We start from the raw sequence: 26,083 nt of genomic DNA on the forward strand, positions 1-26,083 counted from the left end.
TTTCTAATATTTCTCTTTCAGTAATTTCCTCATGTTCCTTTCAATAGTGAAAGCTACGAGGAAAACAAGGCAGATAATTCAGTCGACTTCAAACTCTCTCTGCTGTATGATGCCGAAATTCACATAACAAGGTAGGTGAAACAGTGGGCAGCCTGTGACCATGGACATCACTCCGGCTCATAACATATTTGGTTCGTGACTGAACAAGTCCTCTGTATGCTCATTCTTAACTGGGGAATTTGAATTAAAATATTTCCTCCTTGTCAACTAAAACAGAAGTCCAGGGACAAACTGGTCCCTAGGGGAATCTTGAGGGACTCTTTAGGTTTATTGACTCAGGGCAACACCAGAAAGACAAAGGAATACTCCTCTGTCACATGCCAAGGGAAACTCCCCCGCAGGCCCTCGGACGGGCTGTCAAAGCAGAACTCGCAGGGCCCTGAGGAGATGCCGCCACTTCCTTCTCCACGCCTGTGTCCTACTGTCTACGTGAGATCTCAAGCAGTCTCCCCACTCCTGGACGCTGAAGCCCCAAACACAAATACTGAATCTAGTTACAGAAAATTAGTTTCTGGGTGGAAAATTCCTGACATAGCAGATTAGGGGTTTCTTCCAACCAGGAGAAAATGAGGCATTTTTCAAAAGAGGTCATCCAGAAGGACATGAGTTATTCCATTTTCTTGCCCGCCCAAAGTAAGTAAACCTGAGAGCACCAGGCAAAATGGGACTAGTTGATACCAGTTATCTTGAATTGTTCAGAGAGACATGTGTCTTGAGAGGTGAATAACACGTAGACACCACAGGGGCTAATAGGATCACCTTCAAGAAGGGAAGTGGGTTCGTGGGCACAGACACATTGGGGCACAGCTATGCAGGTACACAGGCTGCAGGTGACACCCATTTCCAAGCCTGGGAACCAGAGTTCTCTACCTGCTGAAACACTAAGGCAGCTTCGCAGCACAGATCAGTGACCCCTGGAAAACACGCAGTAGTGTATCCCCAAGGAGCCACGCTTCAAAGCGTCCAGTGACCGCAGATTTCTCTAACATCACTCCAGCCCCTAAAGCATGGAATATGTAGATCATCCAACAGATCCCTGAGCAAAAACAAAAAGGAAAATATGTCATTATGTCTAGAGCTAGAGACACATGAGCAAAGATGAAAAGAATGCTTCCTTACCGAGTGAGTTGCAAACAGCAAAAGCAGAAACAAAGTATAGCCCAAGTCATCCATCCCTGAAAAATTATTCAGTAACTGCAGATTTCAAAGGGCCCTCAGCTGCTAAAATAAGTAACTGAAAACAGATGCAGCCAAAGAGATTGATAGCACCAGATTACCTGATTTTTTTTTCTTCCTACCTTTAATGCTTCTTTCTCATCCTAAATGCTTTTTGTTAATAGAGCCTTTTTCTAATTCCATTCTCCCACCATGGCCAATTTTTTCAGCTATTTTAAGATGAAATAAATACAATACTGAAGTGGGACTTCACTTTTACTAACATCTTAGCTATGTATTTTTTGTGATGGTAAATTGGATTCTCAGACATTCTCATATTCTTTAAAGTATATCATGCAGTTAAAAAAATATGGAGAATTATAAAGAATAAAGCTAAAGTGGCTCCTAATCCTACCTCTCAGATAATTTCTCTTAATGTCTTTTCTAAAAAAAGATATTAAATGTACATGGATAGAAAATCCAAACATTACAGAAACATACACAACGAAAAGTGAAATCATCCCTCTGCATCTCCTCTGGTCATTTTGTAGATGACTAACTTGACTGTTTTCAGAATACCTTCCAGATACAGGGTTTATTTATCTACCAGGATATCATACACACACACACACACACACACACACACACACACACACACAGTTTACTTTTTTTGAAAAAAAGTCCTACCCAATTATTGAGTATATCCCTTAGGAATCACTTTGATACTGTATAAGTGTGTAATTATTTTGTGCAAATATGATGGATGGAAATAGATGACAGTAGAATTACTTCTAAAACAAGATTCGCCTGAGTATAGCTAACTGCTAATATAAATATATTGATCAGTACTTAAGTAACTGAAGGAACACTTAAGTAACATGGAAAAATACTGGATCTCTTTAAAATGCAAAAACAGAGCATATTAATCGATTTAAAAACTGGCCATACTTAGGGGCTCGCACAAAGATCTTCTGGAAGGCAAAGGGAATAATTCATGGACATACAGCCAGACTTTCTGTTTTATTTTCTTTTATTGTAATTAATTTTTATTGGGGTCAGTCTTTCTGTTTCAAATCCTACTCAGTTTTCCCATTTTCCATGTAAGGCTGACAAATCATTGTTTCCTTTCATAGACATAACCTTGACAAATACAACATCTATTTAAGTCCCTATGGAATATTTTCCTTTCGAGAATTTGGGAAAAAATTCTAAGGCATAAAAAAAGAAAAAGGCAAGATTTTCAGTAAAGAAACCAAAAAACTCTATCTCAGAAAATATCCAATTTTTTTTTTTTTTGGAAATAGAATCAACATCCTGTAGTTAGGATAAATTGTCTGTTGGGAATAAATATTGCTTCTCAGACTCCCATCCCTGCTATCTACCCTCCACCCCTCAATGAAGCTACGCTAGTTGAAATCCATCCTCAGATTCCCAGAAATGAGTGAAGAGAGGGAATGGTATTCAGTTACCTTCCAGTCTGAGTGGTCCTGTGGGGTTCCCTCTGGCCTGGTCATCACTTCACTTGCAAACCCTACTCAGCAGCCCCAAGCAAAGAAGTCCAATTAGGCCAGTGCCTCTAGGCCTAGTCTAATAAAACTCCTGGGTCAGCCACCTTAGAGATGGTCTGTATGGTCAGTGGTGGAAACAGACTGACCAACCCCAATTCAGACCAAAGCGTCAGAGCTGGTTTGGAACTAGGGAAGAATAGGGAGAAGGAATAATAAATAAAATGTACACCCTGTTTCACAGGCATCCAGTGATGAGTAGTGCAGGAGCTAATGCCCGATATCTTATCATGGTATTTCAGCCATCATACCAAGTGGAGAATCCTCTGCCTTATAAATCCATTCATCCAATCAATAAGGACCAAGTGTCCACTGTATTAACACACCTGTCAATATATCTTGACACACCTGTCAAGATATAATATCTTGAGAAGAGTTTCACTACAAATTCTTAATTAATACATTTGTACTTATTTTAGAAACTTTACAACTGATACACATATAATACAAAGAATCTCAGCAGAATGATCATTAAGGGATATGTTTTGAAAGGAACTTGTTTTAGCCTTAGAAATGTATACTGGATCATAAGTCCATAATAAGCATTTGTTTTCATTTAATGTTTTGTACCTAAATGTAAACTCTTTCACTTGTAAAATAAGCTAGAAGATATTTAGATAAAAGAAATATTAAACTTCAAGAACAATAGCATAACTAAAATATTCGGCTTTGCAAACATCATCCAACAGATCTACCAACATAAATTTTTATGAAGTCTCCTCGGATGGGAATATTCCTTCTATTGTGAACAACTTTGAAGATATTGGTCCAAAATTCATCTTCTCCATTAAGGTTGGTAAGCCTGACATAAGAATGGAAAATCAAGAGAAGGGGGGAAAAAATGAGGGCAGGAGGAGAAGAAGAAAGTAAAAAGAAGTTGAAATATACCAGTGGTTCTCAAACTTGAGCACGCATTAGAATCACCTGGAGTCTTGTTAAAACATGTCACTGGGCTCCATCTCCAGTGTTTCTGATTCAAAAGGTCTGGGGTGGACCTAACAATGTGCAGTTCTAACAGGTTCCCAGGTGATGCTGATGCTTCTGGTCTGGGTGCCATACTTTGAGAACTACTAAGGTAGACCATTGATAAGTAAACAGGTGGGCTTTGTACATAGTTATGTGTCCTGGGTAAGGGATAATCGATGTATTTTGAAAGCAAATGTTGCACATTAATCAACAGAGCAGTAATATAATAACATTACTATGGACAAAAGTCTCTGAAATATAATCAGTATGCCAATTTATCCTTGGAAACCACTTCTATTTGAGAAGCTCACCATTTGTATACAAATATTTATTTTGTACAGTCATGCTAAGTAGTATATAAAAATATTTTAAAATCAGTTTCTATTGGCTATTACTTAGTAATTATTAAAGTTTGTTTTCAGTTATATAAAGAGAAGTGAATTTATGAGAGAATGATATTTTATAATAACATTGCATAAACTTTGGAAAATAAAAAGGGAAGAATCCATCCACCACCCTTAATCATTACCATTTTATTTTTGTACATTTCCTATAAGTCTTTCACATGGTTGCAACTCTATAATTCAGTGATTTAAAAAGTCCTTAAAGGAGTCTTGATTTGTGATCCAGATACTGGAATTTATAAAATGTACATGGTATTTGGCAACTACTTCTTTAATGAAACATTTAGTCAATTAGTAGTAAATATTATAAAATAATATTCAAATAGCATGTAATAAGTATCAGCCTTTGTATGAAGTGCTTTATGTATGTTAACCCATTTAATTCCCAGATCAGTTATGAGATTGATAGGATTATTATTCCTATGAGTGTTCTTTAAAATGTTTAACAACCAGTAGGGCATGAGCCCTGGACAATTAGGACAGACTTTCCACCAGCGAGAACAGAGGCTGTATCTGTGCATACCTACTGATTTGCCAATTATCTTTATTTTACAAATGAGAAAACTGAAGCATAAAGAGGTCAGGTACCTTGCCCAAGCCACACTGCTAGTCAGGGGCAGAGTGGGACTTCATGCCCTAGCAGACCAAACCCACAGATGGTAGGTGTTTTTAATCACCTCCTAAGTCACAAATTATTTACCAGTTAAAATTGTAGATGTTGAGATTCTTCCAAGAGGTAAAACACAGCGAGCCAAAGAGTGACCATGAAGTAATGACTCACTTTCATATGGACTCACTCTTACCACTTAATAGTTGCCCTTCATCAACACTGAGGTTATTGATCACGTTCCTTCCAACATGTGTATGATGTAGCGGCAATCAGAACGTTTTCTTACTACATAGGTAACAACAGGAAGTGTTCCAGTCAGCATGGCATCTGTAATCATCCATATCCCTCAATACACCAAAGGCAACAACCCGCTGATGTACCTGACTGGGGTGCACACGGACCAGGTAAGTGCATCCAAATTGCCTATAAAAACGTGTACCTTCCATATGGAAATGTTCCATGAGGTGGGGGTGATCATGTCTGCATCATACAGACAAGAAATTGAAAAGATAACCCCTATGTACCCTGGGTGCCAGGTAACTAGCAGTTAATTTCATATTAGAAGCAGGATATTGTTATAAGAAATGTCTGAGTCTAGGGATGTACAATTGGCAGAAATTATTAAAACCTCCTTCTGACCAGCTGAAGATCTGACTTTGTCAGAGCTCTGTTTATAGAGAAGTTAGTTGGCTGGGAAGTGAGAGGTTGAACCCATAGTGGGAGAGTAGTTGGTCTACACAGCTGCAGTCAGTAGCTGGTCTTCAAGCTGCCAGCCTGGACTTTCAACTGGTAGTTGTCAACCCTGGTTGCTCATTTAATCACCTGGGTGGCTTTTTAAATATGTGTGATGCCCAGACCTACCCCAGGCAATTAAATCAGAATCTCCAGGGCTAAGGCTCTAGCACCAGTGTTTTTCTTTAAAAGCCCTCTGGGTATTTCTCTAAAAGCCCTCCGGCTACAGGGGTGCTGTAGCCAAACCCCTGACAGTGGCTCAGCCATAGTCTAGCACTTAGCTAATGCTACAGCAGTGTTACTTCTGCGCTGTTTATAGGTGACTACAGGAGAGCAAAATCCTAAACTGTTCCACAGAAAAAAACCCTGAATTAAATAAATCACTCACAGACAATTGTTATTACAAATTTGTGTCATCACATGTGGGCTGCAAGAACCAGCGCCATGCCATCGAGTCACGTCAGGAGGATCTGAATACTTCAGGGTTTACATTAGTGATGAACAGAAGTGTGGCCAAGTCAGCACAGTGAAGAGAATCCTGGGAGCCCCTCCCCTGCCCCAACATGTGACAATAGGATTTCCTAACAAGTCAAAAATAACATCATAAACCATCTTGCTTCCTAAGACTGATTTGATGTCCTTCTTTGTAGGCTGGTGACATCAGTTGCAAAGCCGAAATAAATCCACTGAAAACAGGACAAACATCTTCTTCTGTATCTTTCAAGAGTGAAAATTTCCGTCATGTAAAAGAATTGGTGAGGACAGGTTAATGGGGTGAAAACTTCCTTTAATGATTCACTGTTTGTTTTACCTGGAAATTGAGGCACTTCTTTTTTCCTGCCACCTCAGGTGGTAGAACTTTCCTATTTTGCCTTTGATGATCTGTGTGAATCAAGAAAACACACGCTGAAATCTAGGTTATTGGAATTATTATTTATGCCATTATTATAAAATACATGTTCCAATTTCATGATATTAAAAGGACTCCATGTCAAACTGTGTCGTGCACATTGGAAACATTGCAAAGAGCTGAGCGGGAGCTGGGCATGTGTGGGAGGTGAAGCCCCCCTCACCTCCTCCACATAATCACTGACGTCTTTTATTGAGCTGTTAAATTTGACTCTCTGACCACCCTTCTCTGTTTTCAGTATTTTCTCATCTCCTGCTCGAGAGTTATGCCACTTTTTTGGGAAAGACACTTGTCTAGCATCTAGCATGGTGCTTGGCACATATGAAGTATTCAAATAAGCAAACATTTAGTAAACAGTAAAAGCTAAACCAACCTCAGTTCTCCCCTATGAACAACATTGAAATTCTCCTGTTTTTCTTTTATTGCAATTATTTTATTTCATGAAGGATGGGAAAATAGGAGAATGAACAGTTTCTTATTTAAGTAACTATAGTGTAATTACAGTGTAAATGTGGTCTAAATCTGAACAGAGGTATGTAAAAATGCTCAGGAGAAACTCATCTCAGGGTATGAGATGAGTTATACCTCTCAGCATTTTCCTTATTTTTGTGAAAATGTTTTGATTTTGTAAAAAAGCCAACTTCTGTGAACAATATAGAGAAAACACAAAAAACAAAGAAGAAACTAAAGTTCTCCAGAAATCTAACAGCTGACCACTTAACATTTAATGAACATTCTTCTTTACCTCTAGTCATTAACCTACATATAAGCACATGTACACTGTTACATAAATGGACCAAGCTACCTTTTTTCATTGGCCGGTATGTCACAGATCTTTTAATAGGCTTTATTTTTAGAGCAATTTTAGGTTCACAGCAAAATTGAGTCTAAATTACAGAAATTTCCCATATACCTCTTGCCCCACTTACCCACAGCCTCCTACACTATGAACCCGCCGCCCCCCCCACCTCCCCACCCCCCCCCCCCCCCCCCCCCGCCCAGAGTGGTACATTTGTTTCAATTGATGAACCTACACCGACACATCATAATTACCCAAAGTCCATGGTTTACATTAGGTTACCCTTGATGTACGTTCTATCGGTTTGGATGAACGTATAATGACATGGATCCACAGTTACGGTGTGCAGAATGGTTCACTGCCCAGAAACTCCTCTGTGCTCCACCTATTCATCCCTCCTTCCCCCCAACCCTTGGCAACCACTGATTCTTTTACCAACAACTTTTTTAAAATTCAAGGAATGCATCTGTATCATGAGGTTACTGACTAAATTGTACTACATTTTGTGTATGTATATTCAATAATTTACTTAACTAGTACACTTGATAAACACGGATTGTTTAGTCTTTTGGGTTTTTTAAAATTTTTATTTTACACTGGAGTATAGTTGATTAAGTCTTGTGCGGGTTGTTGTTTCTCTTTAACTCTGAGAAACAGTTGTTCAGTAAACAGGCCTGCTGTACTCTTCTGCACACACTTATGATTATCTCCTGAGGCCTTCCACACAGATGGGAAGCAGCAGGGGCAAAGGACATGCACTTTTTACATTTTGAGGCAAAGTGCTAAAATCTCCAGAAGAAGGGTTGTAACTAGTAATAGTTCATGAGATTGTTGATTTCCTTAGATCCTTCCAGTACTGGGTTTTACCTGTCTTTGTAAAATTTTGGTGTTTATTTTTTAAAGCCCGTACTAACTCTCTCCTTTTACCCTTGACTCCAACCTGAAAGAACTGCAGAACCGCTTCATGTAGTAACGTCACCTGCTGGCTGAAAGACCTTCAGGTGAAAGGAGAATACTTCCTTAATGTGTCTACCAGAATTTGGAACGGGACTTTCGCAGTAGTAAGTATCAGCTTTGTTTATTCGGCTCACTGATAGCAATGAAACATAAGCTTCACTGTCAATAAGGTCGCACCCTCTGACAAAATTAGCATTCTGACTAATGTCAGCCGTGCCCAGTGACCCAGAGCAATCTTACCTTGGAAGGCAGTATGCTTCCATCCCTTTCCAAAGCTTGCCCAACCTGGCTGTGCCTCAGAATCACCTGGGCTGCCTGTAAAGCATCTACTTCTTAGACTCCATGCCAACCTACTACAGCAGAATCTCTGGAAATGGTGTCAGGATCCCCTCAGCTGCCTGGGGTGCAGTGGGCCACCTGCTCTGTCTTCCTCCTCCTCCTCTTGACTTTGCTGACTCCTGGTCTTCTCCACCGTACCCAAATCAAAGTGCCTCAATTCTTTGTGCTCCCGGGTGACTGCTGATTGATCTCAAACTACCTGGTAGGTGAACCTAACCTAAGAATCCATCGTCCTGTATTAGAGCCAGGTGTAACCACTCTGCTCTCCTGTTTTTAATCCCTTCTCTGGTGAAAGCCCCAGTGTGCTTACAATTTTTTTAAGTCATTTCAATCTCACAACGAGTTTGAGGAATGTGCCAAAATGATGTCAGAGTGTTTTTCCAATTGGCAGGTGTGACTTGGCAGTAGTGATATCTGCTTTCAGCAGAGATTTCAGTAGCCAGAATTTCAATCTGGCACAAAGTGTAAGGATGGACAGAGCTCCTTACATCTGACTACATAAGCGGCGAGCTGTTCATTTTACTAACACTGGCTCTGATTGAGGCAGCAAAATAGAAATTAGTTTGAAACCTCCAGGGGGCCTTGTGGCTCTCAGTGAATTTTTTTTAAACGAATAAATCAGTCTTCAAGGTGCTTACCAACCATACCCTATTCCCTATTTTCTAACCACTTCATGATCTCTCCAACAAACCCCTCCCTGCTATGGAGTTTTATGTCACATCAGAGAACTTGGCTCCCTCCGAACTTGGCCCCGGAACCAAAATATAAGCAATATTCTTCGATAAAGACATAATAGAAAGAGGAATTGTGAAAGGCAGGTGAAAAACTAGAGAAGTGGAGCAGTGAGGAGTTGGGTTTTCTCCTTGTTTGCCTTTATTTGGTTTTCTTGTTAGTTGCATTTGCTTTCAAGCCTTCAGGATGCCTCTAAATCCTGTAAGATGCAAAGCAGGCAGTTATACCATCATCCCAGCTGCTGCAGTTTGGTGCTCAGTTTTACCCATTGGATCTTGGCTCCTTGGATTTGAGGAACAAATGTTTTCATAGTAACCTTTGCCAGCTGGGAAGGAAAACGGACTGTTGCAAATCAAAAGGCAATCACCCCGGCTCTGTAAAAAGCATTTGGTTTTTCTTGAGTTTGTTTAAAGCTACATCATTTTAACTGTAAGACTTTTTATAGTACCTTCCCCAAGGTTTTCAGAAGCAGCAGTTTCATTTCTGGAAGCAAAATTCTGAAGAAGTGTATTATTTATGCTTTTTCAACATGGTTATGATAGTTAAGCTGAAAAACACCCCTGAGAGTTATTGCATATCAAGTCCTACACATCTTCCTCCTTCATGAAAGGTCAAATGTTTATCCCCACCTTGTTTTGAACCATTTCAACAGTGGATGTTCTCAGACATCCTACTTCCTGTATTAGAGCCCATGAATATACTACCTTTTGCCCTTTTTCTGAGGCAGTGCAAGTCAACTTAACATTTCAAGTAATTTCATCACAAAGTGATCGCTCAGGCTTCCAAATCAGTGGCATTGTTGGTTGCCGTTTTTAAGGAGAAGGCTTGTTGAATGCTAGCAGGTGTGTGACTTCACTCTCCTGGGTGTGCATGGTACGCCTACCACTACTTGTTAACCCTGCAGGATACTGTGTACCCGTGCAAAGGGCCAGACTTAGGAGGGCAGATATATCAGTGTTGTAAGGAAATTCTTTCATCTTTAGTCTGCAGGGACTATTAAATAAGAACATTCACTTAACTGTTACTCCTTTTTAAATTTAAACCATTATCAATACTCCTAATGTTCCCCAAATAATGTATGTTTGAGAGACCAGTGATCGGGGTTAACTTCTACTGCAATCTTCCATCTTGAGAAAATTAAAGCTAATCAGAGACTGAGCCAGTGGAAAGGAAATAAATTGCTCACTTTTTGGATATGCATTCTCTCTTTCTGGCTCCCAGATATAGTTTAGCAAATTACCTCATGGAGTATATTGAATCATGTGCCCTAGTAACCACAAAAACTAAATCCTAGTAGCCAGATCATGTGAAGGCAGTTCTCAAATCTGGGCATTGTATTCCATCTCGAAATAAGCGTCAGTCCCGATACTTGATTATAGAGAAAACAATATACACATCAGTAATGTATCCATTGAAAAATAGATTATTTTTCTGTAACTAGATTCAGGAACGCATGTAAAATTATTTCATCTTTGGAGGTTACTAATAACATCAGCATAAAATGTATGCCCTTCCTATATGCCTGCTCCAAATCCAGTTATTTTTTATAAAAATGCTTAGATTAGGAAATCTGAAATTATTACTCATGTTATATAGCACTGACACAAGGTTTAGGATGTCTGCCACTGACATGCATGGTCTTTAAACAGTATTATTTTGCACATGTGTACCCAGAAGAGAAATTCTCTTCCTTTTGAATCTGATTTCACAATTTATTCAGGTAAATATTTAAAAATACCAAGTTTTCAATGTTCTCTCATGTCACAAACTTCATTGTTTTTAAAAACCTAAACTATGATCTTTCCCAATTAAAAACTTCATTTCTAAACCCTTGTTTTTCACCCCTGTTTACAAGTTAGAGTTACCGGGAGAGACGCTTTAACCGGCTGGTATCTAGACCCCACCCCCCAGAGACTTCATTTAATTTGCTATGGCAGGGCCCAGTCACCCGCACGGTTTAAGTTCCCACATGGGGTCCCAGCATATCGGCGATTTAAGCACACACAGATGCTTGTCTTCAGAGTTGGCATTTGCTCTTGTCACTTTCCACAAGGAAATAAATAAGGAGCATGCCGAGTTGTATACATTAACTTCTGCTAGGATAAAAATATACTCTTTATTCTTCTTATGTTCCAGTCGACTTTTCAGACAGTACAGCTGACAGCAGCGGCAGAAATCGACACCTATAACCCTCAGATATATGCGATCGAAGAAAACACCGTCACGGTGAGTGCATCGCATCCCTCGCTGTGGGCGCTGGAGTCTCTGACAGGCATTCCATTTCTGACCATTTACAATAGTCACTTTTGCATTTACATGTATATAGAACTATCTTACTGAAACTCTGAAAGTCTAATGTTTATCATGCTGAGCTTTTGATAAGGGTGTTTGCTACTCCAAAAAGCCCCTTGGTGTACTTGCCCTCCCCCTCGTCCCCACGCTGGCAAAGCTGGATCAGAAGTGATGATCTGACAGGAGGCACAAGGGAAGGGGCCCCATCTTGCTGGGGCTCCCTCCTCCCTGCTCCAGGCCTCAACCAGCACCATGGCTCCTCCCTTCTGCTCACGCTTACACAAAGCAGTTTACATCCTAGGCCATGAAACCTAAGTCATGCTCCTTTGAACCATACATAGTATTTTAGAGTATTTTTGAAAGAGAAGTGCTTAAGTATGCTTAATAAATAAGGCATTTATTAGAGGGCTTTTTCTTTTTTTTTAGCAGTGCTCCTTAAAACTAGACACTGACACTGTGTGAAACATCCATTCATTAGATCTTCAGTCTAGAAAACTATAAATGCTTCTCTTGATTTTAAAAAAAAAAGGGTTTGGCAAAGAAATGTACGTTCACAGAAGACAAAGGCTCACTGTTCCAAGCGCTGGCACGGGACAACTTTCCTTCGCACTGGAACTCTGGTTAGAATATGCCATATTTAGATATAGCAGGATTTCCATGCTCAGCTAATCTGCTGGCAGAGCCCTGGGCATCTTCCTCCCAATGCTTTTGTTAGGAATTGGAAGCCAGTTCAAGACTCTGCCCCGAGGCCAGCTTGGCAGCTGGCCCCAGTCCACTAGAGTCCACTGCTGCAGTCTATGGACTTGGCTAAAAAGCCAATGGCCTTGTGAACTCTGGACCTCTCTCAATGCCTGAGAGTGGAGCTCACAGCCCTGCTGTCCTACTATTGTCCCACCAAAAATGATTCCACACAGAGGATGCTGCTCTGCTTCTGGTTTAGGACTATCAGCAAAGGCCCGCACCCTCTCTTCAGAGGCTGGGGTGTGGAAAATCAGAAACGGAGGCAAAGGAAACGTGGGCTTCAAATTCAAAGTGCTATGAACTAAGCCTCGGGAGGGGGGAAGTACTATAGATATTTTAAAAGTTCATTTCAGAAAAATGTAGTATTCAGACAATACCTGGACCTCTGCTGAAATCTGGGGTTTTTTTTAGAAAGCAGTATTAAATAAATGCATTAATTAAAAATTCAAATTAACAATTTCAATGAACCTTTCGGGAAATTTTTCTTTTCATGGTTTTCTCTGAGCAATACTGATAAATAATAGAGGCCAACTATTACTTGTGTCTATAAAAATATTTTTTGAATCCAAATAACTATTTTAAATAAATTTTAAAATTATATTTTGGAATCCAAATAATAAATTGACCTATCCCTATAGGTAGACAAGTGATTCTTCAATTTATTTGAATTCCAGGCCCACTTAAAAAGCCGATACAAAAATCATGTACTCATAGTTCCCTAAAGATCCATGGAGCCTGGATTAGGAAGTTCTAGAATAGAGAGAAGTAGGGACATGACTGCCACTAAACAGTGAACTACATGAATCTAGTTATTTTATTCCTAAATTTATAAAGCCTTAGTTTAGCTCTTAAAAATTCAAATGGGAAGAAATACAGTCACCAAAAGGCCAGACTCAAGTTTAGCCCAACTCATTAAATTCTGTGGTGAAAAGCAACTTATCTGCCACTGTAATTCAGTGTTAAGTAAATAAATTAGGTTTTCTCCCCTCATTTGGCTCCAAAATTAACTCTTTGAAAATGGTTGTGATTCTTTCCCCAATTAAAAAAAAAAAAAAAAAGAATATACAGTTTTACTGTTAGAACTCTTACGGCAGCCATGCTATTACAAAGCCACAAAGACTGCCAGGAAGTAGACGTTAAGAATCATGTGTAACCTCAAGGGCAATTTATCACTGAAAAGGTCAACTTGAGCCCTGAGATATTACTTCTACTTGTTAACAATCCATATCAAATAAATCAACATTTTAGGAGCCCAATTCAAAGTTGTTGTTGTTGTTATTGTTTAAACACAAGGGATTTGGGTTGTTAATTTTTTGACTCTCCTCCCCAAGACTGGGTTCCAAATGCTTTCACTTGATGGTGAGACTGGATGCCAGAAACTAAAGTTCCAAATTTCGTAAGTGATTAAAGCACCTGAGACTGTCAGAGATGACATAGCCACTAAATACTGATGCAGTTAAAGGAAGGAAATGGGAAGACTTGCATGCCTTGCCTGTATTTGCAGGAGCATTTTCTCTCGAGATTGTACTGTACAATATTTAACTGAGGAATGTGATCGTGAGGAAGTCACATCCCCTTTCCAGACCGTCACTTATAAAATTAGAGGATTTGACTAGACCATCTCACTTTTTTTCAGTGCTAAAATTAACGCAATGGTTTTGTATATACACTTACAGATTCCCATTACCATAATGAAACCCCACGAGAAAGCTGAAGTACCAACCGGAGTTATAGTAGGAAGTGCAATCGCTGGAATCCTTTTGTTATTAGCTCTGGTTGCAATTTTATGGAAGGTAAGAAATGTTTCATATTTAAAAATACAGGGGTCCTGAAGACCTCTGTCTTGAATTTCCTTATCACATGAGCAACCCTAAGTTTTATATGGTACCTCCTCATCTATCATAAGAAAAAAGGAAATGCAAGTTTATTTGCAAATTCTCACTCATGTTCTTGATAACAATCAGTAAGGATTTTATTTCCTTGGTCTTGGTCCCTTTTCTCCAACCTTCCTTTCATCCAGACCCTGAATGTTTTGTTCAGCTGCAAGTAAGTGGACGCTGAAAAATTTAACTTTATGTAATTCATTTCAACTCTGGGTATTAATCTCACTGAAGGGCTGATGCCAGGTCAATCACTCTGCACACTGACCTCTCCAGAGCCCCATGATTCCCAGAGGTGCAAGGAGAGGGGAGTCTGGGTCCCATACAAAATAGGCCAGAAGTGGTAATGTTTTTACATCATCATCTTACAGCTTGGATTCTTCAAAAGAAAATATGAAAAAATGGCCAAAAGTCCAGATGAAATTGATGAGACCACAGAACTCAACAGCTGAATCACCCAGCAGTTCCCACTGCAGTGGGAAGGGGCAGCGTCACAGCCAGGGTTTACTATTCGCATGAATGGATTTCTTAAAAATCCCAGTGCAACTTAATAATGTAATAGCTAAACTAGAACTGCAGGTCAGTTTGGAAAGAAACTGTGAGGGATTTGGGAGGGCAGGAGTATAAAGGGTAAAAGACTATTTTATGTTGGGGGGAAAGTGATCTTTACGTTGGCTGGTCCAGAGTTTACAGGAAATGCTTCCAAACAGGAGAACTCTTAAAGAAAAATATAACCTTTCTCAGAATTTTTTTGGGGGAAAAAACCCAATCATTTAAAATGATTGTTTTTAAACAACAAGAGTGGAAGTACTCGGTATAGGTATATAATTAGCTTGGATATATTGATGCTGATGGGCAAAAAAAAACAACACAGGTCTTCAACTTAACGCTGCTCATCCAAAGTTGCCACAGAGGATATTTTCAGTGATAATTTTGTTTATACACTAGGTAAAAATTGCTGTTGTCAGCCCACAGCTGCTTCCTTAGAGTCCCTTGCTTGCGATGATGTACTTATCAAAACATGCTTGCTGACTGGTAGAGCCTCCTGCAGAGGAAATCTCCATTTCACTGGGAGAGGGTTAGGGGCCTAAAGGATTTAGTGGCCAAAGCACAAACTTTTGTTTAAAATCTGTAACATCATTTATGGTAAAATCTTGTCTGCTGGAGGCCCCGCCTGGAAGAAGGAGGAAATTTTTCTCCTTTAGGATGCATAACTGGCTGACCTGACTGGTTGGCTGGCAGGGGACCTTGTGAATTTTTGAAAGATGAGTAATTTCTTTGGAATCCTTCCTCCTTCCAAAATGAACCTCTCCCACCTCCTGGTGCCCCCATATTCTCCATGCCTGCCGCTGCCCGCCTTCTTCTCCAGGAGTCCAGAGTTTTCCACCCTCCTGTAACCCCTTGTCCAAATCTCCCATTCCCAGGGCAGCTGCTCTTCTCCAGGTGTGAGAAGGAAGTCATCTGTTTCACTTCCACACTTGTGTGAATTACTGTATAATCCCCTTAACTTCAGGGAGCTATTTTCATTTATTGCTAAATATGCAAGAAAAGCCCAAGTGGATTTCTAATTGTTGAGATTTCAGGCAGGGTAAACAAGGTAAAGTATAAACAAACATCTCAGGAATTTGCAAGAAGTTACAAGGAGACATTAGAAACCACCAAATCAGCATGTGCCCCTGCTGTGCTTGTCTGTTTCTGGAGGACTTACACTTCCAGAAGAAGGACTTTCACCTGGGAGTTTGCTCACCAGGTAGAGTCTCACGCCCCAATTCTTGAGAGTCTTATTTAGTCGTCAGATCGGGATGAAGCCTGGTGACCTGTACTTTACAAGCATCCCGGTCCTTATGATGTAAATGGGCCACTGTGAGGACCACCACCCATTTCTCCTTCTGCACCTTCTTTTCTCTACTTCTGCGCCCACCTATCCTCTAGGAGGGACTGGGAGAAAAGGGGCAGAGGTGAAGGCCGTGGGGACTATTTTATGTCAGAAAGTACATACCCAAAGTTTCAGACAAGTCACTTAGCCTCTGTAAACTTCAGTGTCCTTGTTATAAAATGGGGAGACTGGGGCGGAGTTCAGCAGCGACGCTTTTAACTTTAAAAACCTATCTGGGTTTCTTACAACACAAATAGACAATCCTCCAAGAATCTGACACTGAAAAGAATTCGGAGGAAAACAGATATCTGCCCATGTGTGCCTGTGATGGCAGTGCAGGGCTGTCTGCACAGTTACAGAATTTATTTTGCATCTGACAAAACAAACAAAGGGGAGAAAAAAAAACAATTAGAAATAAAACATCAGGGGTTTACAGCAAAAACAGCATGGTATTCTCTAGTTACATGTGCTAGAGCCCAATTCTTTTAACAGCTGGATTCAAACACTGTTTCATTCCAAGAAAATTTGTTTTAAAAAAAGAGTGGAGGGGAAACTGGTCATTACGTTGATAAAGACTATTTAATAAACTGGGTAACTGCTGTATATATTTACTAGTTTTCTGATGTAATATACTGAGAACAATGGAAGTCATCCTTTTATTTTACTCTGCCTCCCCTTCCTTAGATGATAAAACACTAATCTGAGGTCACATACAGTGAGCTTGCGAGCTCTGGCAAGCCTTGCCTTGGATGTGCCGCCCTGACAGCACTGTTTCCATGAAGGAGTTGGATTACTATAAACTAAAAAATTAGCCATTTGTCTCTGCACCATTTATCACACTGGGGCAGGGTTTCTCAGCCTGGGCACTGCTGACATTTGGAGCCAGGTAATTCTTTCTTGCGGGGGCCTGACCTGTGCATTGCAGGATGTTTAGCAGCATCCCTGGCCTCTGGCTATGGCCTCTACCTACGAATACCAGACGCTCCCTCTCCCCCTCATCGTGGTGATCAAAAAATGTCTCCAGACATTGGCTAACGCCTCCTGGAAGGCAAAATCACCCCGACTGAGAACCACTGCGCTAAGCAAGTGGCCTAAATATACAACTTCTGTTACCAGATCACAGATTTGAGGCAGAGGCTCTAGTGAGGAGTATTTCTCAAGCACTTTTAAGCAAAGGTTGAGTATTCATCCAAGAAATTAAAAAAGTATTTGAGAAAAAAAGCTCTGTATTCCTATTCAGCCATACTTTTATTTTAAAAGTAAGTAGAATATGGGGCTTAAAAGATGTCATCTTCAAAGTTTCCATTTCATAAATGGTGTATAGACAATATGTATAGAATGTGATAAGAATTGAGTTGCTTCATGCCTTGTGTGCTTCATGCCACACAAGCCTTACAAAATAGTAAAGTAAAACAGTCTGTGAAAAAATTGCATTGAGATTTGAATTTGTGCATTGTCCATTTTAGCAGCAAAATGAGAACTGGACAGATTCCTAGCTGGCTGTGCTATTTTTATAAAATAGTAAAAGTTATTAACTGTGAAAAGAAAACTAAAACCAATTTATCATAATCACACAAGTGATTATACTACAAGTTATTATAGAAGGTATAATTTTATAATGTATCTATTCTGATATACAGCTATAACGTAATATGACAGTCCCATAAATTAAGCCATCATTAAGCAGAAAGCATTAAACAGGATTCCTCAAACTGAGCTCCCTGGTCCATCATTAATACAATTTGCACACAGAAAATAATTATATACACAGCTCTTAGGACTATGCCCTCATTAACGCATACTCATTTCAATCAATTGGAAAGACTAGACCTCTAGAGGTAAAAGGTATACATGGGGGTAAAGTTTGAAACAAAAATGTTAACTGTTTCTTTGAACCTTAAAGAATGAAAATGTAGCCATTATGTAAATATAAAAAACTGGTTTCATTCGTACCTGATTTAGTTTGGCAGATAAAGTCAAAATGTAAATGTATATATTGCACAACTATGTTAAATTGTATATTTTTTTAAAGACAAATTGTCTAGGATAGTTTCCTTCACACATAATGTATAAATCTTTGTTAAGTATATTTGCTTTTTTGATAAACTGGTTTTTGTCTTTCTTTCTCTCCACCAAAAATATAAACATGAATATGCATGTTTGTATATGAAGTTTCACAATTCGTTTGATTTTTGAGAAGCAAAAGATCAAATTGGAGCAGTCATCAGCATAAACTAGTTAAGAGCTTTTCTCCTATTAAAGTATGAGAATCAAACAGAGAAGTATTATTTAATTGTAAACCCCTCTTTAAATACCACATTACTGAATACAATTAAGATCATTTTGAAAATAAAGCTATTTACTTTGGAATTTGAATTTTACGACTTACCGTATTTCACTGTATTTATCTCATGCACTCACTGTGCTTCAGAACACATTCAAGACTCAGTAGAAGAAGAGTGAGGGTGGACCTAACCTCTTACGTTAGTAGCAGTGGCCACAAGGATGCCTTTGCAGGAACCTTAAACTGCCTTCATAGCTTAGAGACTAGGTGTAAAGCCTTGCTCCGCACAATGTGGTCAATGGGTAGGCGGCGCTGCATCACCTGGAGGCTGTTACAAAATGCAGATCTCAGGTGCCACACAGAACTGAATTCCAACTGGAAGTTTAACAAGATCACCAGATGATTCGTATTATGTTAAAGTTTGAGAAGCACTACTGTAAAGCACAACTGACCTCTAGATATAAATATGTGCTTGATGATATAGAAAAAAAAATCAGTCAAACTGCTGCAGCCTATGTGAGTAGTCATCTGCATAGTGTTTTTAAAAATTTTAATAGTAAGCAAGAGGGTTTACATCTTAAGGATTAAATATGCTGAAATGAACGTGCTGAAATTATAAAACAAGATACATATCAGGCTCATAGACTGGCCCTCATTCTATAGCTGGCCCATCAATGCAAAGGTTGCTGGGTATGTGTTGCCTTTCGCGCCTATGCACAAACATCTCCAGTTCCTACCAGGTGAACCTCCACGTGCCTTCCTCAATTTGGCCCACCTCAGTTCTGGTGAAGCACATCATAAGGGCAGCTGATTGCAGAACCACTACCAGTAAGCGTATCTGGTATGCTTCGTACATTAAAATACAACTTTGGAGAAAAAGAACATTCATTTTTCTTTGGATTGTCACAGAGTAGGTTAAAGACCTGTATCAAATCTACCATTCTGTCCCAAATAGGAAAAGTTTTATATTTATGTATTTTTAAAAAGTAATTCCTTTTATTCATTCTATATCACCTTTTAAAAACTACATAGAACATTTTAAAAAAATTCCTCATCCTATCATAACCCTTTAATATTTTAAACTAAGATACCAATTAAAGATTGGAAATAATCTTATTCAAAAAGAGGGACTGATTTTCATCTTAGGACCACTCCAACCTAACTAAAAGAAAAAGGCTACTAACTAAACTGAACTTCTTGATTCTGTGCAAAATAAAAGCAAAAAGCTAACTCAAGTTGTTCTTACTATAGCCCTAGCTCTACTGCCCTCTGCTGGGTGAGCTACCTAACTACACCACACAAATCGTTAACTGCCTTAAGAGAGGCCTTTACTACAACTAGGTGCTCAGGAACTATGTAGGAGAGACATTGCAGGATGGGAGTGAGGAAGAGAGTGCAGAAGAAAAGCTGCACCTATCCACTCATTCATCTAGCCAGATACTTTTACGTATCTATAAGCACTACAACTACACATCGTGTCACGTGTGTTTAATCTGGGGGCACAATACTTAACACCGACAGAACTTCTGAGCACTCTTGAGTGCATGTCATGGTTAGACACTGTGGTGACAGAGACAAAAATCCCTGGCCTCAGGAAGCTGACAGTCTAGTGATGGAGATAAACGAACAGATGCAGTACATGAGGTAGTGGTTAAGTGCCACTGCAAGATATAAAGTAGAGCAAGGGAAGGGAACAGGAATCCAGTTTTAAATAGGGTAGTCAGAGAAGGCTCTCTGAGGAGGTGACATTTAATTAGGGAGGAAGTGAGGAAATAAAGTGAGGAAGCAGACTATAAGAATTCCTGGAGGAAGGGCGTTCTAGACAAAGAGACCGGCAAGGACTCTTAGGGAGAATACGCCTGCCACAAAGCACCATAGCAAAGCAGGGAGCCTGGTGCAAGAGAGGAGGTGAGAGGGGCAGGCAGGAGCCCGATCATGTAGGCTGTAGGTCATGGTGAGAACACTGAAGTTCCAGGATGTGATTACCTATCAGAAGGTTCAAGTAGGATGACGAAGTGACCTAAGTGGGAGAAGGAAGGGGGACTGTCACCAGGCCACAGCAACAGTCCAGGAGAAATGGAGTGGTGGCTTGGATGACAAATGTAGCAGCGGAAAAAAGAAATGAGTGGATTCAAAAGATATCCAGGAATTGTTTTCTAATTCTCCAATAGGTTCATTCAGGGATCTAAGATCAAGATTCAAACTTCTGGCTCCTTAATCACTATTTCTCAAAACATGCTGAAAATACAGTGGCTCAACATCATATCTAAAGGACAAAAATATCCACAAAATCACAAAACACTTCATTTGTTAACCATCTGCTATTACTTTCATTCAAAGATAAAATTCTTTAAATTTTGCTACCTGTTAAAAAACTTGAAACACGAGTAATCTGAGTTTCCTACTTCTTGGGTGAATTTACATAGGCTGTCATACAAAGCCACAGTTCCAAAGCGACTTTAAACATTACAATCCACTTAAAGGCCGATTTTTTTAGGTTACTCTTCTAATTAGTTAAGCAACTAAGTTATGGGTATAGAAAGGCTGCGTCAAAGTGATGCTAGCCCCTTATTACCTCACCACCAATTAACACTGCCACACCTAAGAAACTAGGGATCAAAGACCCTATTTAAATCCAGTGCAATGCACTAAAAACTGTCAGGGATGTTCCATCCCAATTTTAGCGTGCCCCAGATTAACTCCTTAACCTCTGTATTGGAGACTTAAAAGCATAATAGTCTGTGTTCCTGACTTAGAACAAAACCTACTCAAAATTAAGACATGATTCTTTAATAAAACATGCTTAGAGAATACTTTATGTTCTTTAAATATTTAATTACCATCAATAAAGATCCTCTAAAGAAATATTTGAGTAGAAAAATCCTGAAATCCACATATACCTCATACAAACATATATGACATAATAAACAACATATGAACAACATGGGTGCAAAACCCCGGGAATATCTGGTGGCCCAGTAATCTCATGATACTGTGCTTTCACACAGAATGTAACTGACTCTTGTCCAACCACCAGCCCCTGTTCTCAAATAGGAGCAGGACAAACTCTGGTGGGAGGGAGGCAGGCAATGAATTCAGAGAGGGTAAGGTTGAGACCAGACAGGCACCCCATCTCGGTAAGGGAACAGTTGGTGGAGGATTTGTCAGCCTTCCCAGGATTCTTCTGGTCCAATCTCTGAATAGGTGAAGGAATAAACACCAAATAAGCAGGAGATTCCTAATGTCCATATGGCTGTTCCATAGGTCCCAGCCAAAGACAGGATGCAGGATCTTCCCCATGGTATCTAATATTGGCAGACAAAGACCACTGGTGGGTGCCTGGCACAGAACAGGCATTCAGTATTTGTTGAATAAATGAATTCCTCAGGTAAAAAATGCTTCGCTAGATGTAACTAGTGATATTACTGAAAAAAAAATCTTTGGGTATGAAAGGAAAAGTCTTTGTTCCCAAAATGCATAATGAAAATTTTATGATGATGTCAACTGCCCAAAATTATGCCAATATATTATTACTTTAAAAACTATATGTAGGTCAGATCAAGATGCCAAAGTAGGAGGACATGGAGCTCACCTCCCCTGACAAACATATCAAAATACATCTACATGTGGAACAATTCACACAGAAAACCAACCGGAAACTTGGCAAAAGAACTCCTATACAACTGAAATGGCAAGAGAGATTTCCACATAACTGGGTAGGATGGAAAAGAGGCATAAAGTTGGGACCTCCGCCCCTGGAAGGGATCTGAAAGGAAGAGAAGGTCCGCACAGGTGAACCCTCCTCCTGGGGTGTGAGCAGGCTGAGCCACAGACTGGGCATCCCAGTCCCGGGGTCCTACACAGAGGAGACAAGCCTGGTTGGCTGCTGGGAAAACTGCTGGGGCAGATAGAAGGGCTGGAGAAGCCTAAACTCTGTTCTGGAGGAGTGCACGCGTGCTGGCTTGCCAACAGTCAGGGTGTAGAGGGCCTTGCACTGGTGGCTGCCACCTCGCTGCACTCCCCAGCTGCACTCCCCAATCCAAGCAGGGTGAACACCCTGGGCCCTGCTCACTCCACATCACATCTTGGCACAAGAGCTCAGCCAGCCGGACCCTCGGAAAAGACTCATTCTCGCTACGCAGAGACAGTCCGGGGGGCCAGGGGTGATCCAGGTGGGGCAGCAACGGCCACTGTAAGCACACACACAGGCAGTGCCACTGGAACAGGCTGCAGTCAGTCTCCCGGCCGAGCAAGCACCCTGGCCTCACCCACTCCACAACCTGGCACTGGATCTGGGGCAGACAGGTCCTGGGAAGACTGCCACAGAGGCAGCCCAGACCTCTGGTGGCAGAACAGCCACCTCAATTCCTGCAGCCACACGCCCCAACCTCCAGCCCCAGCTTAGCAAACGCTCCGGCCCCAGCCACTCCAAGCCACAGCCCTGCACTAGATCTGGGACAAACACAATAGGGGAAGAGACGGGACCCTGGGCTGTGTGTGAGCAGAGCCATAGACACCTGCACAGGCACCACCTCGGTCCTCTGTGAGCTCACGGGCCTCACTTGCTTCAGCACTCCCCTCCTTTGGGGCAGAGCACACACTCAAGGGGAAGGGAGCCCGACTGAGCCTGACCCTCAGAGCTTCTATTCCAGCAACTGGGGATCAGACTCCACCCTTATCAGTGTGGTGACAGCCACAGGGCACAGAGGAAGTCCTGCCTCACACCCTGCACAGGCTTTAGATCCTCCAACACCAACCACACCCCCTATCAACTTGATAGTGGCCAGCACACTCTGAAGGAAGACGTGGCTGGCATCCATATCAAAACCAGCCCCTACATCCAAGACTTTGGACACACACAGTCTACATAGGGATGCTCCCACATAAAAACACCCCTTCAAGACCAAAATAGATAACTTTCTCCTAAGTTCATAGAGACAGAGAAAGTTAAGTAAAATGAAAAGGCAGAGGAACTAGCGCCAATTAAAAGAGTAAGAGGAATTCCCTGAAAGAATAACGAAACAGAGTTCATCAGTCTACCAGACCCTGAGTCTAAAAAGTTGGTAATAAAAATACTAACTGAATTAAGAAAGATTATCGCTATAAATGCAGATCACGTTAAGAAGGAACTAGAAACCCTAAAGATGAACCAATCAAAAATCGATAATTCAATTTCATAGATAAAAAACAATCCAGAAGCAATGAATAGCCAACTAACTAAATGGCACAGGAGAACGAATAAGTGATCTGGAAGACGGAATAATGGAAATCACCCAATCAGAACAGTAGACAGAATGAAAAATTTAAAAACATGAAAGCAACATATGAGATCTATGGGATAATATAAAACAGGCCAACCTACACATAACAGGGGTTCCAGAAGGAGAAAAAAGAGAGAAGGGGATCGAAAATGTAATTAAAGAAATTATGGCTGAAAACTTCCCAAACCTGAAGAAGGAAACAGATATCCAGGTACAGGAAGCATGGAGGCTCCCAAACAAGATGAACCCAAAGAGACCCACACCAAGACATGTCATAGTTAAAATGGCAAAAGTTAAAGATAAAGAGAGGATTCTAAAGGTAATGAGAGAAAAACAGTCAGTTACGAGGGAACCCCCCTAAGGTTATAAGCTGATTTCTCTGCAGAAACTTTGCAGGCCAGAAGGGAGTGGCATGATATATGCAAATTCCTGAAAGGGTAAAACCTGCAACCTATGATACTCTATCCAGCAAGACTATCACTTAGAATAGAAGGAGAGACAGAATTTCTCAGACAAGCAAAAACTAAAAAAATTCAGCAATACTAAACCTACACTATAAGAAATACTGAAGGGTCTTCTCTAAATGGAAAAAAAGAATCTATAGGAAAGGGAAAATCCCAATAGGAAAGGCAAATACAAAGTAAGGATTGAAGATCACTTAAATAAATCAGTACATAGATTAAAAAACAAACAGAAAATGTAAAAGTGATTATAACTACAATAAGCAGTAAAAGAATAAGCATGAGGATGTAAAATAGTACATCAAAATCACAAAATGTGGAGGAGGGGAGTAAAAAATGTAGATCTTTTAGAATGTGTTTGGACTTGAATAACTTAGTTTAAAGCAAGTAGATATAGTTATGGATCAACATACATGAACCCCATGGTAACCACAAATCAAAAACATACAACAGATTCACAAAAAAACAAAAAGAAAGGAACTCAAGCATACTACAAAAGAAACTCACCAAACCACAAAATGAAAAAGAATAAACAAAGTAGAACTGGAAAACAAGGAATAAAACGGCAATAAGTACATACCTATCAATAATTATCTTAAATGTCAATGGACTAAATGCTCTAATCAAAAGACATAGAGTGGCTATTGTATAAAACAACGAGAACCTGCAATATGCTGCCTACAAGAGACTCACTTCAGGGCAAAAGACATACCAGACTGAAAGTGAAAGGATGGAAAGAGATATTTCATACAAATGGAAATGACAAGAAGCTGGGGGTAGCAATACTCATATCAGACAAAATAGACTTTAAAACAAAGGCCAGGGGCTTCCCTGGTGGTGCAGTGGTTGGGAATCTGCCTGCCAATGCAGGCGACATGGGTTCGAGCCCTGGTCCAGGAAGATCCCACATGCCGCAGAGCAACTAAGCCCGTGCGCCACAACTACTAAGCCTGCGCTCTAGAGCCTGTGAGCCACAACCACTGAAGCCCGCGTGCCTAGAGCCCATGCTCCGCAGCAAGAGAAGCCACTGCAATGAGAAGCCTGCTCGCTGCAACTAGAGAAAGCCTGCCCACAGCAACAAAGATCCAACGCAGCCAAAAATAAATAAAATAAATAAATTAAAACAAACAAAGGCCATAAGAAAAGACAAAGGAGGGTATTATATAATAATAAAGGGATCAATACAAGAAAAGGATATTACACTTGTAAATATATACACACCCAACACAGGAGCACCTAAATATATAAAGCAAATACTAACAGACATAAAGGGAGCAATTGACAGGAACACAGTAACAGTAGGAGACTTTAACACCCCACTGACATCAAAGGACTGATCATCCAGACAGAAAATCAATACGGCAACAGAGGTCCTAAATGACACAAATGACCTGCTGGACTTAACTGATATGTATAGGACACTACATCCAAAAAAAAGCAGAAAACACATTCTTTTTAAGCATGCATGGAATGTTCTCTAGGCTGGACCACATACTAGGACACAAAACAGCCTCGAAAAATTTAAGGCGGTAGAAATTATATCAAGCATCTTTTATGAACATAATGGTATAAAACTAGAAATCAGCTACAGAAAGAAAAACGAGAAAAACACAAAGATATGGAGACTAAACAACATGCTTTTAAAAAAACCAATGAGTCAATGACAAAATCAAAGAAGAAATAAGAAAATACTTGTAGACAAATGACAATGAAAACAACCTTACAAGATTTATGGGATGCAGTAAAAGCAGTTCTAAGAGGGAAGTTCATAGTGATACAAGCCTTCCTCAAGAAACAAGGAAAATCTCAAAAACTTATCACCTAAAAGAATTAGAAGAAAAACAAACAAAGCTCAAAGTCAACATAAGGAAGGAAATAATAAAGATCAGAGAGGGAATAAATAAAATAGAGATCAAAAAACAATAGAAAAGATAAATAAAACCAAGAGCTGGTTTATTTTAAAAGATAAACAAAAGTGACAAACCTCTAGGCAGGCTCACCAGGAAGAAATGAGAGAGGACTCAAATAAACAAAATAAGAAATGAGAGAGGAGAAGTAA

The 26,083-nt window shown here is 40.1% G+C and overlaps 2 protein-coding genes across 2 annotated transcripts in view; one reads left to right on the forward strand and one right to left on the reverse strand.

Annotated features, from left to right (window-relative positions):
- The window catches only part of ITGA2 (integrin subunit alpha 2), a 102,510-nt gene extending 84,464 nt beyond the window's left edge, over positions 1-18,046 (forward strand). Inside the window, exons 23-30 of the mRNA XM_061189249.1 lie at positions 48-131; positions 3,470-3,572; positions 5,054-5,164; positions 6,143-6,247; positions 8,149-8,262; positions 11,366-11,455; positions 13,939-14,055; positions 14,514-18,046. Coding sequence (XP_061045232.1) covers positions 48-131; positions 3,470-3,572; positions 5,054-5,164; positions 6,143-6,247; positions 8,149-8,262; positions 11,366-11,455; positions 13,939-14,055; positions 14,514-14,594 — 805 coding nt within the window. The 3' untranslated portion in view covers positions 14,595-18,046. The remainder of the gene's footprint in view (positions 1-47; positions 132-3,469; positions 3,573-5,053; positions 5,165-6,142; positions 6,248-8,148; positions 8,263-11,365; positions 11,456-13,938; positions 14,056-14,513) is intronic.
- MOCS2 (molybdenum cofactor synthesis 2) overlaps positions 861-26,083 on the reverse strand; it is a 36,007-nt gene continuing 10,784 nt past the window's right edge. The window contains exon 6 of the mRNA XM_061189251.1: positions 861-1,096. Within this exon, the coding sequence (XP_061045234.1) occupies positions 1,082-1,096 (15 nt within the window). The 3' untranslated portion in view covers positions 861-1,081. The remainder of the gene's footprint in view (positions 1,097-26,083) is intronic.

This window comes from Eubalaena glacialis, chromosome 4 (genome assembly GCF_028564815.1).
Source record: "Eubalaena glacialis isolate mEubGla1 chromosome 4, mEubGla1.1.hap2.+ XY, whole genome shotgun sequence".
Taxonomy (NCBI): domain Eukaryota; kingdom Metazoa; phylum Chordata; class Mammalia; order Artiodactyla; family Balaenidae; genus Eubalaena; species Eubalaena glacialis.